The sequence below is a fragment of the Melopsittacus undulatus genome, chromosome 1, assembly GCF_012275295.1.
Source record: "Melopsittacus undulatus isolate bMelUnd1 chromosome 1, bMelUnd1.mat.Z, whole genome shotgun sequence".
NCBI lineage: Eukaryota > Metazoa > Chordata > Aves > Psittaciformes > Psittaculidae > Melopsittacus > Melopsittacus undulatus.
In genome coordinates, this window is record NC_047527.1 from 27477882 (window position 1) to 27494018 (window position 16137).

Genomic DNA, 16137 nt, shown 5'->3' on the forward strand with positions numbered 1-16137 from the left:
TGTGAGCAGTTTATCTTTCAGCAAAATTGGGTGGAGGGACATGAGTTTCAGATTATATGCACCGTCTACTGTTACAGTGTGAAGGCTGGGAACAGCAAACAAAAATAATCTTAATCTACCGTATTCCACACTAAAATATAAATCGTGCCAATGATTATATGAAGGCTACTGCCATTTTGATTAAACACAGCGACAGATTAACCACAGCCTCTGGGTATTTCAAGCGTGAAGTATTCCCTGCATATGGCAGTCTCAATGAGAGAAAACACTATCCAAAACAGCTGCACCACTATGGAAAGAAATTCACTGGGAAAGTGAAAAGGAAAGAGAAGGGAGGTGGTGAACATTTCAGTAAGAGAGGAGGGCATTGATACATCCAGGATTTTAGCTCAGAAAAACCTGGGTAACAAAATGAGTATTTTTGTTCTATAAATGTTAAAACCGTATCTAAGTTACTGATTAAGATTCTTTCAGCGCAAAGCTTCTTAAAACCAAATCATATAATCAGATCTTACATTATTCTAACAATATAAATAAGCTAGAAAATAACTGATTTACATCATTTTCTCATTGGAACTTTGTCTAAAATGATTTGTATCTCTAAAATAATGACTTATGACAAGACAGGAAGCGCGTAACTATGATTTCTCTTTAGGGAAATTCATAGAAACTGGGAGCCTATAAAGAATTTCCTGAAAATAATTCTTATCCAACTTCACTGAATTGTGAGTTATAATCAGTCAGTGCTAGACTGGGACAGCTAATATGACAATAATCATAAATAGTATATGGCATTTCAGATGTACAGGTGTACTACACAGAAGAATGCTTAAAAGGTAGATCACTGCTAAGAATACAAAAAAACTTCCATCACTGTATAATCAATATAAAGGACAAGATTTAGAAAAATTATTCAGGACCTAGCCATCCAAGTGTAATGCAGGTATCCATCTGCCATTTTCCACCCAAAAGATCAACATACCTGCCAGAACCATATGATCTGCTTGCTATTCCTTGTATAATGACGATAAACAGTGTTCCTCTGCCAGTCTGCTAAATCAACTTCTTGCATACCACAGAGCATAACCTAGAAAAGAGAATGGTTACTTGACAACATACATGTCTCCATGCATTAGTTAATTTTGTATCCTGTATAAGAGACTAACAAAAATGGAAGTACTTGTTCCCAGAAAAAGGGCTGAAAATTTTTAACTATACTCCGCTGTTAAGATTTTTCTTTATCCTAAGTTTACAGAACTTCCCCAAAACTGTTCATGTATTTAAGTGGTCTGAAAGCCTGCACACCAGGACCTTTTTTCTGTCTTAATAATTCAACAATAAAGGGTTGTACCTTTCCCATAAAAAGAAATTTTATATTAAAGAGGATATTACCTTTCCCATTAAAACTTTGCCTCATATTTCAAGCTGATGATTACATTGCTGCTACCACTACCACTAATACACACTTCAAAGTATACATCTGCAAAATATTCATTATGAGAGGCAATGAAAGCTGAAAGTGCTAAAGGCAAAGCCTCCTAGAAAACTGAACAACAAAGACAGATCAACGTCCTTTCTCAGGAAAAATTCCCATTCAACCTAAGAAGCTTTCAGAACACTGCTCATCCTATACTGAGAACCTTGTCAGGTCTCACAGAAGCCCTACAGAGACTTTTATCCCTGCTACAAATCACAACTCCAATAGTGAACATAGGTGAGGCAGACTGTTAAGTAAACACAGTGCTTGCAAGCAATTCCTGTTATCTGCCCTTGGGTCACATATCAAGGATCTGCAAAATTCAGTTTCAAATCTTTTGTTGGTTCCTGTAACTTTCTGTCCTGGAATGTAATAACTCTGGAACCTACCCTGGACTATGTATGTAAAACTAAGTGATCATTGTACACCAAAATCAACTTCCGTGACATCTGTTACAAGATAATTCTACACATCTACCACAGAGGGAGTAGTCTTCTATGACTAACAGATGCACCTGTGACCTCATAGGCTGATGTTTGACCTTTTTGAGGGTGGTGAGATACTGGAAGAGGTTGCCCAGAGAAGTGGTAAATGCTCCATCCCTGGCAGTATTCTAGGCCAGGCTGGACAGAGCCTTGGGTGACATGGTCTGGTGTGAGGCATCCCTGCCCACAGCAGGGGGGTTGGAACTTGATGATCTTAAGGTCCTTTCCAATTCTGTAATCTTTCCAGAGAAATTTACATTTTAATACCGAGGATGGAATCTAAAATTGCCAAATTCTGAACACCAAAAAACACCAGTATGTTACTGGCTTTTCACCATGATTTACCCCCACTGCTCCTACTAAATTCTCTATGTTTCAGACGCTATCAAATGCAGCATGCCACAGATGAGAGATTCAATCTGATCTATTCACTTAATCACTCTCTACGTATTACGTTTGCAGAAGTTAAACATGTTGAACAGAAAACCTCACCTCTAGCTCCTTTTCATCGAAATAGTGCAGCCACTGTAGAGGAACAACTTCATTGAAACCATCAAGAAAAGCTTTGGTTTGTTCTCTAACTCCCCGAGAAAATCGCCACTCAGCCATTAGCCTAGGATGAAAAAGAACAAATATAAATTAAATATCAATTAGCACTCATAATGAAAAAGCTCAAATGTGTATGACTGCATGTGTGTTCAAATAACATAAAGCTTCCTCCAATTCTACTTTGTTACACTGTACAATTCCACAGAAGGTAAGGGACCAACCACACCTACAGTATTACAAATCTCCAAACTTAGAAAAAAGTAAAAGGTGTACTTAAACTACCATTCCAATAAACATATATATATATATATACATATATGAGTATTATTAACCTTCCATTAACAAAAATTCAGCAGCCTTTTCATGTAAATAATGCTTCTTTGGCATTACGGCTTTGTTATGGCAAAATTTTAGCTTAAAAAGTGCATAAATACAGTGTGTCAATGTTAGAAAAAAAAACATTTCCATTGAGACATTCTGTTCTTGAGCAAAAGGCACCATGACCACCGAGAATAGTAAGAAATACTGTTGCTGATAACACTTGTAACTACAAATACCCCATACTTCCAGCATGAGACTACTTTCACCTTCAACAAAGAATTGTCATTTCCTGTTCTGAGCTTCTGATTTATGCTAAAATTTGGAGGAAGAGGTAACATTTTTTGACTGAAATAGTCAAGCCACTTCTGAATAAAAAAAAGTCATATATACATACTAGAGAAACTACTTCACTGAGAGATCAAAGATGTTAATTTAAGAGGAAACTAGGTGTAGCACTGGACATACACTGTATCACAGAAAATAATCTGTGTACATCTCCTTTTGGGACCACTCTGAGTAGATGGATCAGAAACAGAGGTTCAGGAAAATAAAGGCAGTGATAACATTAGGAGAGAGCAGCATAACAGAGCAAAGAAAAAAAGTATTTAAATCACACCACACTGTACACAATTCTGGATTTCAGTTTCCACAGTGACAGCAAAGTTCTTAAAAATTTATAAATCCTCTGTGAAATACATGGCTTCCCTCCACCTGGATTCATTACCTAAATCACTGAAAATAGCTTCACTCACTTTCAGTTTCACTTGCTCTCTCACTGTGCATGTAATAACAAGACAGGTCATCTTCTCTTTCTATGGTCTCCTTTTTTGAGAGGGATGGGGCAGAAGGACAAACGGGGTAGAGGTGGGACAGTGGGTGAGAGGGAAGAGGGGAAAGGGAGAGATTAAGATGTTCCAAGAGATTATACGCACCAAGATACCATCTAAATAACACTCCCAAGAATTACACAGTACTAGGAAAAGAAAAAAAAAAATCATATACTTTGTCAAGAAAGACTAGAGCAACAGAACAAATATGGAATAATTTTGTTTCAGCATCTACACCTTCCTACCCAATATATTCTTCTTTGTTTTCCTCAGTTACCAAGATATTTGAACCTCCTGATTTCAGCTCATGTGAGGTTACTTTTCCTAAGAGCTCCATATCCACACAAAAGTACATTTCCAAGTTACACTCTTCAATGTTGTTATCCCTGAATGAAAAGAGAAAAAAAAAAGTGTTCTGTATAAATAGTTCTATATAAACAAAATGGGTTCTATACAAACAAATAAAAAAAAATAATAAAACATCACACACACAAAAAATAATCTACAAACCTTATCCAAATTAGGGAGTTGTAAAATTCAGTATCAATAGATTCTAGGTCCTTAATAGTAAGTTTTTTGCTCAGCATTCGTTTGTAGAAAGGCAGAGAAAAACCAGTGTCAATAAATTTCCCATGAAACAATGCCTGTTGAACAGAAAGAAGTCTGTTTAGCTCCTACTGAACTGCTGAATTATTGAAGCTTTTCTGGACTTGAATTCTTTTTTTCCTTTCTCCTTCAAATAACAAGAAGCACCAAGTAGCAGTAGCAGCTTGGTTTTAAAAAGAATGAAACATTGCATTAAGAGGGAAGGAAAAAAGAATGATTAATTTACAATGTTATCCAAGCATATGTTACCATTAGAATTTAGAAATTATCTGACTAAAAATAAACTTGTCATAAAAGAATGAAGTCTACAAAAAGAGAAAATTACCAAGTGTCCCCTTTATTATGTGGACAGGTATATATGCCAAACGTTACTTGATCCTACTTGATCATATTTGATCCTACTTGAGTAGTGTATACATCCTGCAAAATCACACTTTACACAGTGTTACTGCAGTTTCTATAAAATACTTTAAAATGTAATCACAGACTGCTTCAGAAAGAGCTTTGGGAATCACATTTTTTATACATAACAGAACTGAAAATTAAATTCTACCTTCTACTGCAAAAATTAAACTGAAAAAAACCCAAACCAAACAAAAACATGTGCTCACACTTGTCTCGCCATACATACACAAAAGGCGTAAGCTAATTTCTAGTACTGAAGCACAGCATACACACACACATGCACACTGTGAACTTTATCCTGACTCAGTGCATTTAAGTGATAACAGAACACGGCTTTTGAAAATATGAAATTTTTTTTTATGAATATGAAAATATTTTTTCCTCATCCTTATGAAGTACACTTTCTTCATGCAAATACTTCTTTAAAAATTACCATAAACATTGGTCTGGTATGGCATTCATTACTTGCCTTTCCTTACAGCTGAAGTTTTATCAGCAGAAGAGCCATGGTAATGGCCCATTTCCTCTAGAAAAAGGCAAGCCTCCATCTTTTCTCCCCACCTCATAATTTCCCCCTTAGAGCTCACTCTAGAATGCACTATCTTCTGCTTTAGGACAACTTAAACAGAGACATTTATTTTTTTTTTTTTCAAACTGGTCTATACTTCTCATGGGAGAACAAGCTAATCAAAATGGAAAAATTAAATGCCAAGTGCAGCATCCACCCATATGATTTCCTAATTTTTGAAAAGTCAGCTCTTAAATTATCTCATTTAATGTCTATGTCATCTTACAGCAAAATACAAAAGTTACCTCAGCCAACCTCATTTAACAGCGTTTTACTACAGTAATGTACTTTTTTACATTTAACCCCATTTTGGTCAAAAGCATCTGTGATTATTTCAGCACTTAAAGCCAAAATAATTCACAACTATTTTAGAACTGTGAGAGCAACAGAAATTACAACTGTACTTAAAAAGCCTACCTAAACTCCCTGAAATTATTTCCACTTACATTATTACCTGAGCTATTTTAAGCCATTAAAGGGTATCCCCAGGAAGTACTGTAGGGAATACCGTCCATTACAAACCATCAATATACTCAAACCTTTCAACTGACCACATCAGGCACCATTACACATGCCTCTCCCTCACTCTCCTCCCCTTACAGAATTTAAAGTAAAAATACAAAAGTACTTCAGGAAAGAAACTTTGTCTTTTAATTACATTAAATACTTCAATTAAAGTATATTCATTAACTTACAGGCCTTCTATTGGCCTTATCACATCTTCCTGCTTAATGGCATTATAAGCTTGCTGAGGGGTCCAAAAAAAAGAAAAAATGCTGGCAGTCAATTGCATCTGTTAACCCAATGAAATGAACTTTCATGACAGCACAGAAATACAGGAATGTCAGGGAGCTTGCCCATAAAATCCTCGAAATCAGAGATGTTCTCATCAAAACTAAATAAATTTGTTTCTGAAGAAGAATCTGGAAGTAAAACCAAGAAAACCCCCAAAACTAATTTATTGTAAGTCTGAAAGTATTTTCCCCCCTTTTGTTTTACTTTACTGTTATTTATTCTGAATTCATACACAAAGCCTAAGGAACAGAAAACAAGTCTCTTCCACCTGAAAATGCACTTCTGTTTATTTTTTGTTTTCCCTATTCACCATTTTCCGTGATGTTTGGAGGGCTACCTGTAGACATCATGATGATTATGTGAAAAGATGACTGTATCACTACATGGAAGAAAAGAAGTATGACAGAGTAGGAGTCCACTATAGGAAACAGACTCAGTGGTACAAGAAAAAGAAATTATACATACAGCATGTCTCGTCTGCTTTTAATTTAAGAGACACCTGATGGCAGAGAATCAGCTCCCTGCCAGCTTCTGCTCTCCTTAGTATCTGACCTTTGTATCCAAGTACATATGTTTAAATTAAGGCTCAGTGTATGCCGCAAAAAAATTCTAACTCATTTTTTCAAATATAATAAGGTATATCAAGTCTAACAAAGGAGCCTTTTTTGGAAAATACCAGTCACATTTTTCAGAGCATCAGAATTCAGACACTCAACCAAACAGCAGTTTGCATGAAGTACACACATCCAATTGATAAAAATAAAATATACTGAATGCCATACTAACTGTCATCACTATCCCAGGAAACTTGATTATGTAAGAGACTTAACTTTCCGGGAGTATTTTGGCTCAATAACCTTATGTGCCTTTCATTTCTAATAGATTAATATAACCTTTAATAACTGTAAAAACAAGTATTGTTCAGGAATAAACGTATAGCTACAGCAAATAATAAAACCTTAAAAATCTAACCTACCATGGCAATAAAGCGCCCAATGAAACAGAAATATGAAAGATGGTCAGGATTGATTGTTGATGCTGGATTTATCTGCAGGCAATAGTTGCTCTTGCCAGCATATTCAAATAGGCAGTACATAGGGTTGAGTACTTCATGGGAAAGCAAGAAAAACCATTCTCTAAGGAAAAAAAACATGTATACACATAAAAACCATCAAATACAGATGCTTATCACCATTCCCCTTAGGTAACTAGAAAAATGGTCAAAATATATGCAAACTTAGAAAAATAACCAATGCTGTATTAGAATCATAGAATAATATATGGCATTATATACTTCTTAAATACAAAAAAATCATTATTCAAATCAATAACGTTAGAAAGTCATGGTTGTCATAGTTTTAGAAATTGTTAAGCTTGTCACCTTGAACATACCCTCACAGCATGAGTTTTAGCTGTATATTGGTAACACTTTTGCCTAGAGTCCTTGCCTCAAATACACAGTATTTACCCTCCTCATGTCTGCTTTACTGCATACGTCTCCAATCTCTATTCAAAAAAACCTACAATTATTCCATGAGCAGAGCTTAAAAGAAAACAAAACCAAAAAACCCAAACCACAGCACACCTTATTTGCTTCCCCAGCATGACAGTGAAACACACACAGTTACTGTGGTTTAACAAACTACCATGTATCAGTTAAGCAAACACAACATGACAATAGGAAAACATATTTTTGTTGAGGTTTAACTAGGACATGTTATTCACCACTTTCATAGTTTCCAGCTCAGATGACCTGAAATAATAACAGAATCTGGTATTTCATCATTAGCATAGCTGATTTTTAGAGTAATTTTGCTTTATAGCATTTACATATAATCACAGACTTCAAAAGCAATCATATATACTCAAGATTTATTGTATCAGACCCTTTGTAAAGGCTTGGAACTGAACAATCAGAATTAGGGAAAAGCCTCCAAAAAAACCCTAAAAGTCTATCCTGCAGGGACTGAATTACATCCTGACTGCCTTTCAGCTGTCACATTTAAGAGGCATCCTTTCTATCTCTGTATTTACCTGAGGTCAAGTCAGGGATAATGACTGCAACAACATGCTTCCAATCCAAAGGTCAAGTAGAAAGAGCAAACAGAAAAGCAGCCAGGATATGACAACTCTAACAGGGTTCTGTGTATCTTTTAATAAGCGCAAGAATGCTGTACAGTATTCTATGCAGGTTTTATACTGAGACAACAATACTAACCCTGCATAGATACATCATATTTAACAGGCATTTAAATCAGATCAAAGCCAGATAAAGGATGAATCAAGCAAGGATCATCAGCAAGAAGTCTGCAGAAGCAAATTTTCACATCAATAGCTACAACTAGCTGCAGGACCTAGTGTCAGACTGGTTCTGCTAAACACAAGGTAAAAATCTGGAGGGAACACCAAGTTTAGCCTGCTGAGAAACAGGCAATAAACCAGGTGCAGCAGCTTTCTATATTTGAATTAATACAGTATTGCATTAGCAAGTCAGCACATGAACATTTACACAGTGTCACGAATTCTCAGCTCAGCTTACAACTGCTGGTTCTCAGTTTCACATACAAAATCTTGGGCAAGACTTACTCCTAAAACTATGAAATTATACTACCTGTGCATTTGTTATTTATTCTGCTACTTTCTGTGACTAACAGATGTTAGTTATCTTCTTCTAACATCACTTCTTTGGAATACTTTGTTTCTCTGGAACAAATTGAACTCTCCTGGTCCCCATCCTGTGCCTGGGGCCATCATGTTAGGGACACCAATCAAACAAAACCCATGCAAAATAAAAATTTGATTCTTCCCTGCTGTCACCCCCCTAAAAGCCTATCAGACAGCGTAATTCAGAAGTATAACCACCCATAAATGCAAAGACGCTCAATCTTCAGAGGCAAGCTTCCTTACTTGCAAATAATACATATTTTCGCTGAACTTCATTTAGTAAGCTACATAAACCAGACCAAAATTTAACACCTTTACACAAAAAAAAAAAAATCAAAAAATGTTATCACCTATGACTACTTCTAAATCCCTGGATCTGCAGTAGTACCAACATTTTCATCCTAATAGTAACATTTCAGTCAAGTATCTGGCAATAGTAGTCAGTGGTTATCTTCTATATGGTCAAAAGATGAAACACACTTTAGCTATCATTTTCCTGCTACCAGATTTTCCCTTCAAGTTCCACTTCAGATTCCAGAAAATCCTGTAGTCAGCTGTTTTGCACTCCTGCACAGTCTACATAGTCTGTTCATCTGCTGCTACTTCATGGCTGCACTACTCTCCTCTTGTTCATGTCCTTTCTGTTCTTATCAGTCCCAATCTGGTGCTGACTTTTTTTCCAAATAAACAAAACACCTTTTATTTTTCCACAGTCCGCACATCCAGGAAAGTGGAACTTTCTGATAGAAAGTTTCTGATACAACTCAGTCTACAGCAATTAACTGGCATAAACCCCTCCAATCTAAACATCAATCTTTGCCAAAGAACTGAACAACTAAGACCACAGTTTTACTGATGTAATGTTATAACCCTTAATAACAGCCAGTGCTGTCAGTTTCACCTCCCTAACACCTTAAGGGAAGCTAAAAAAGGTAACCAGAGTCAGACTGCAAAAGCAAGCAGTTTCTTTGCCAACAGAAGTACATTAGAAATCAAGGTTAGAGTGCTATTAAAACATATACCTATATTTTAACTAAATTTTCTTTTACCTTGCCAAGCCACCATAATCCAATCCTTCTTCTCCTCTGAATATAACATACAATCTTCTCCTCAAATCATAGGGTTTTAATGCCATAATCTATAAAAAGAAACCAAAATTGTAACAAGTTATAAATTATTAATTGTCAATACAAACACTGCTTCTTATTTAGATTTTCTTTAATTGATACAGAAATGCAATATATGTCAAATGTTTACACAGATTTGACAAACAACTAGATCATCTCATGGAACATGCATATAATGAACAGATATACCAACCTGGACTTAAAATCCTTGAGCAGCAGCTTGCTAGCAAATGGGAGAGCATATCTATATGATCACTATCACTATATGACTGCCCTCTTCTTATACCCTGCCTAAGGCAATTCAAAGAATCTGGCAATGTTAAATATATCTGATGTATTACAGATTTTGGTTTTAGTAAAATTACATAAAAAGTAATTTAATCCAAAATAAGTGCAATATACTTTCATTAATAATATAGTTGTTACTTATAGAGAATCCCTCCCAAGAGTTTTTGATGAGCTGACAGCAGCAAGAATTCTCCTTGTTACAGAGAAAGAAGGAAAGAACATACATTGGCTACAGTCTGTAACAGCTCAAGAACCATAAGCTTCAATTACACAGATTTAACCTCTGAAGGACAAAGCAGGACACCAGTTTTAATTGAAGAAAACACTATTTTGTAATGTATATAATCACAAGAATTGGAAAAGCAAATCTGATGTGGTTAAGTTAATATGGTATGCAATGTGGTTAAGATATGAAACTCTTTTACCACAGCATACTGCAGATGCAAGAAGTTCCCAAAAGGAGCACAGACCAGCTCAAAGAAGCCCCTTGAGTATTATTAAAATACCCAGAAACCACATCAAGCTAAAGAAGCATTTCAAATGTAAACAGCTGGGAGCTGAAGGATCATTTGGTAAAAGTGTTATACACAATACTTCTGTTCCCAGTTTTCCATAAGAATCTCCCTTTGGCTAACACCAGAAGAAGATTTACTGTGCCTGAAGGACCATTAGTCTGAACTGGCTACTGCTATCTTTGTTCTTACACTTTGTCTTGATAAACAAACGTAACAATCTTTGCAGGCTTACTTGCTGGAAGGAATCCTCAAACAAAGTCTGTCTGGATACATTGATTTTCACATGACTTGGCAGTGCATTGGACTGTAATCATAAAGCAATAACGTTAAAAGGCAGCACATATAAATATAAATTCAGTTAGTTTCAAAAATCAAAGAATTACTTAACCAGTACCTGACACAAGTAACGGAAATGAGCAAGTTTCCACCTAAAGCTACGCTCGTAAGCGATCTGTGGCCCTTTATTTCTGTAAGGAAATAGATTTGAGATACATTAACCACACAGACATCAAGCAGTACTTTCAATGCTAAACAGCAGCATGTAGATTTCAAAAATACACAAGAACTGTTAAGAGTAAGATATGATCAGAAACAAAAATGGAGTCCATGGTTTGGCCAGACGGTCTGTCCTTCTGCCACCCTCCTAGTCAATTTAGCAAATTAGAGAAAAAGGTAGAGATCTAGAAGATTTCAAACCCCTGCCTGTTTTGTAAAAATTACAAGCCAGCTAAAGGAGAGGTATTTAATTTATTGTCCTCACTCAAAGACTGTTAAATTAGGCTTCATAAATTCAGCTGCTTGTGGAAGTATAAACAAGTTTCTAATACAACACTCCATAGGTGCTTTGAATGAAAGGTTATCAACAATGTCATCAGAAATAAACCCCACCCTACATAAAAGACATCAAGATGGTGTCCTAAGTTCAGCTTAAACCATGACAGATGGCCACAACAGACTGGGTCAATTCCTCTGACTAAACTATTTTTAGAAGATTTGCATGTATAGTTTTTGAAAAGTATTTAGAACTACTCTGTTTATACATGCATGTTGCTAGAGGGTGCATAACTGTAACCAATACTCATTATAACCGTTTGCTGTTTCTTTAAAAAATTAACTATTAGTCACATTAGTGCAATATTCCAGTTTACCTCACTTTCCCTGATTTACAAAACTATCACAGTCTTGGTATTTGAAAAGTGTATAAAAACTAGTGAGCCTTAGAAAAGCACAGCAAAGTGAGATAGATTAAAATTAAATCTTAAAAATAGATTAAATTTACAGGACAACAATTTGTTCATAATTTAGTGCTCAATCCCAGTTAAAGGTATACATTGGTTTTTAGTATGAGAAGATTTCATTATTAAACTACAGGAAGTTAAAACATTAAAAATATTTGATTTCTCACTTACACAGATGATTTCCCAGTACGAGGATCATTGAAAGTGGTGGTTCTTGTATTATGGTCAACAAAGTATCTGACACCTTCTCTTGTATATCTGATTTCCCAGCCCTCTGGAAGGGGGTCTTCATTTTGTAAACTGTGGAAGAAATTGCACAGTACTTTTTCCCCCATATCATGATATCTGAGAATTAAGCAAGACCTTTTTATTTCAGTCAATATACACACCTACCCTTGAGTTCGAGGGTCTTCCCACTGTGTTGTCTTTGTGTTATGATTTACAAAATACACCCTATCATTTGAATCCACTCTCCTTTCTAGGGAAAAGAAGAAAAAAAAAACAACAAAAAATACAAACACTATGTAACAACTGCATTACAAATTTCTGTAACTGTCACTTCCTGAAATCAACAGTTAATTAACTTACCCCAACCTGGTGGTAAAGGCCCAAGTGGGTCATTTTCTGCTGATAACATTGACGCCTATTTAAAAATAAGAGGACACTCAGTTAGGCCAATTATTATTCATATTTTTTCCTTAATGTGTTTTAAGATTACCACTAGTTCTAAAGACTATTCATACTGAAAAACATCGTGCCATTTTTAGTCTGGTTTTGAGAAGAAACACAGATTATATGATAACAAGATATGATTTGCACATTTGTCTCTACTGCTTCCAAGCCAATGTACCCCCTATTTCCCTTCCTACGCCAAACTTGAGACCCAGTGGTCTTAAAAGATGTAAAGTTCACAGAAATTTTGCAGAAGAATGTATACACAGATAAACACAATGTTCTTGCTGAAGAACATGCTTTATCGTAAGATATGTTTCCAAGCACAGTGATTACTGCCAACACAGAGTTTTTTGCTTCCTCAATACATGATGTCTTCCCTGGATGTTTGGCTATTTTCAGACCTGGTCATTTTTAGCAACTGCAGCTGCAATCATCAAAACACATGGATGGTTAAAATTATACCAACAGACAATAACGGTAAAAGGAAAAAAAAACCCAGATGAAATTATTATGTAAAACCACGCTAAGCTCATAATATACTGTAACCTTGCATTAGTCCCCAGGTAGCTGCCAAGAATAAAAAGCATGGGAAAAATAAAAACTAGAAGGCAGAAATCCCCCAGACTGGAGGATCCATGTTCTGATTTATAATTAAAAGCATCCACCCCCTAAAATTCTTTGCACACTAAAACTCCCTTCTCTTGCTGCTGTTGTGCAGAATGGAATTTTGATACATGGGAATCGAACTGCATTATCTAAACAGTATCTTAAGTATCTTGCTACTAATACTGCTTTATATAGCATTTGCAATCCAAAAAATCTCAAATCCACTTCAGAGTTTACAACAGCAAGTTCAGGCAAAAAAAGAAAAGCTTCAGTATTTCTCCTGTGAAACAGAAACAGAGCAAGGATCAGAAAAAAATGCAATATTTACACTCAAAATCAAGCTGCCTCTTTGTTCCAGCCACCAGCTAATAGAAGTGAACAGACTATTACCATTATCTCAGCAGCAAATTCAGTAAGCCTTTTATGCTTTTGGGAACTATTCAGTCACAATGACCCTGTAACCAAAGATTTCTGTGTGGTGAGTATAAAAAGAATAGCGCACAAAAGACAACGCTGTCTGCCAAGGAACTGAATGGCGGCACAATTCAGAGATTTCTGATCTCCTTAATGAGTCCAAGGATCTGTGTGCGCTGCTGGCTAATGTAAATTTAACAGAACACTCCTAAACACTAGGCACTGCCATGGAATGAACCAGATTCTATAACAAAAGTAGTACATTAACTGGGGTAAAAAGAAAATTAAATTAACTAAATTAGCTATATCCATTTTTCTCCATTCACATAATTTAGCTTTGGCCATTCAAGGTAACTGAAACATTCTCTTACTCACAAAAAGTATTAATACATTTTTTTTCCCAAGCAATAAATTACAATCTCACTTATAAATTGCTATATAGTCAGAATCCTGGAGTCCTGGTATGTCACCAAAAGAAGAAAAGTTAATTCTAGCTTGACCTTAACAATTCTATAAGAAAAGTATACAGCAGTACTAAAGAAAAAAAAAAAAAAAAAAAACAAAAAAACCCACACACCACAAAAAAAACAAAAATAAAACTCCAACAAAAAAAAACCCACAACCAAACACATAACACTGCACACAAGACCCCCATAATTTCTTCAACGTAATTTTAATTTTTTTACCCACAATATGTTAGTTCTAGGTATGCAACTGACACACTACTTAGAGTTCTAAAGTGATGCAAACAGTACAGTCATCTTCTCTCTTCCTTAAAGTATCTTCTGCCTCACAAACAAATCTTAATTCAATCTCAATTACTGGGAATGCTTTGCTGTTTTTCACCCTTTATAACTAAGGCAATCTATCTTGTACATCACTGGTAAATAACAGGGTTCTAGCATGGAACTGGATAACACAGATACAAAGATACCGTATTAACTTCCATTATATTTTTTCTCTGTTGTTACTTAGACACTTCTGGCTATTGCTTCTCAGTTTCTAAATATCACTTGCCCATCAAAATGGCTCAAAATCTTGCAATGGACTGTGGAGGAGGACTTTAGTGAAGATACGAAAAACAATCTCACTTTTGGTTCATGTCTATGTCTCATAGATAGGCACTCTAAAGAACATGCAGCTGAGATCCTGAGGCCTGGTCTCCATTGCTTTAGGGCCATACAGACACATAGAACTTTGCTCAGTGCTTTCATCATGACTACCAACCTGAGCAACAGCACATTTGCTCCAATCCCGGCAGTGTTCAAGACCAGGTTGGATGAAGCCTTGGGTGATATGGTTTAGTGTGAGGTGTCCCTGCCCATGGCAGGGGGGTTGGAACTAGATGATCTTAAGGTCCTTTCCAACCCTAACTATTCTATGATTCTATGATTCTAAAGTCCAAGGGGACATCTTAAGAAATTAGTCTGTGGGTTTCAGTAAGAGTTGTTATTATTAAATGAAGGAACATAGTTTAATTTTTAAAAATTGTATTTTTCGCTGAGAGAGTTAGGTCTAGCTCAAAAAAAAAAAAAAAAGTCTTTGGGTCAGGAAAAGCGTGAGTTTTCTTGAGATGTATAAGCAACTGATCAAAGTAGTACATGAGTACAAAAAGTTGCTTAGTGGGAGTTCTTGACTTATTATGTTTCAGCTGTGATTCCTGGATTTGCATTAAAAGTTATCAATGTGTACAAGTACCTTAGGGGAGGGTGCAAAAAAGATGGAGCCAGGCTCTCCCCTGTGGCACCCAGTGTCAGGACCTGAGGCAACAGGCATTCCCTCTGAATATCAGGAAGCACTTTTTCTGCCCAGGGAGATTGTGCAGCCTCCATCCCCAGAGATATTCAAAAGCTGTTTGGACACTAGGTAACTGGCTGTAGGTGACCTTGCTTGAGCAGGGTGGTTGGACCAGATGACTTCCAGAAGTCCCTTCCAATCTCAACCATTCTATCTTTCTCAAATTTCATGAGATAAACTGACTTTGATGAACAGCTCCAGGACTTAAGATAAATGGTGATGCATGTTTCTCCTGTTGCTAGTGATGATATATAAGGTCTAAATAGATGAGAGGCTGAGAACCGTTAAATGTAAGAATACTGCAGCATCCTTTACTTCAGAGGGGTACCTGAATAAAAGACCATCAAATCCAAAGCAAAGTTAGGTCTGGAATGTACAGAGTCCTAGTTCAATGAAGCAGTTTCAGACCTGTACTTCAATGGTTTCTTCTTTAAAGCACTACAGCTTTGCTACATATCAAAGTCTCTGGGACTGGATCCGTTTTATTTTTTTAAGAGACCAAGCACAATTCCTAAAATGGACTGGTTTAAAGTGACAGTGACATGCAGGCACCATCATTCTTAACTTTAAAAAAATAATGTAACTATCCTATATATCCAGTCACAAATAGAAAAAAAAAAAAATCTATCTCAAGAACTTCTTTGAAGCTGTTCATGGTATTTTCTTCCGGCAGAAGTAAGTGAGCAACCAACTGAGAGAAATGAAAAACCATGTAGAAAATTCCAAAGCTGAACCAGGTGCCTAAGCTCGAAAATGAGCTCAAAATGGAAAATGACTCCT

At 36.0% G+C, this 16137-nt stretch overlaps 1 protein-coding gene across 2 annotated transcripts in view; it reads right to left on the bottom strand.

The window, feature by feature from the left end:
* Positions 1-16137, bottom strand: part of WWP1 (WW domain containing E3 ubiquitin protein ligase 1) — a 61471-nt gene that overhangs the window by 4071 nt on the left and 41263 nt on the right. For both annotated transcript variants that reach the window (XM_031050497.2, XM_005150842.3), the window contains exons 11-21: positions 12454-12508; positions 12259-12343; positions 12037-12165; positions 11022-11094; positions 10860-10931; positions 9747-9835; positions 7010-7169; positions 4170-4303; positions 3905-4045; positions 2455-2575; positions 983-1087 (exon numbers count right to left, since the gene is read on the bottom strand). In XM_031050497.2, the coding sequence (XP_030906357.1) occupies positions 983-1087; positions 2455-2575; positions 3905-4045; positions 4170-4303; positions 7010-7169; positions 9747-9835; positions 10860-10931; positions 11022-11094; positions 12037-12165; positions 12259-12343; positions 12454-12508 (1164 nt within the window). The remainder of the gene's footprint in view (positions 1-982; positions 1088-2454; positions 2576-3904; positions 4046-4169; positions 4304-7009; positions 7170-9746; positions 9836-10859; positions 10932-11021; positions 11095-12036; positions 12166-12258; positions 12344-12453; positions 12509-16137) is intronic.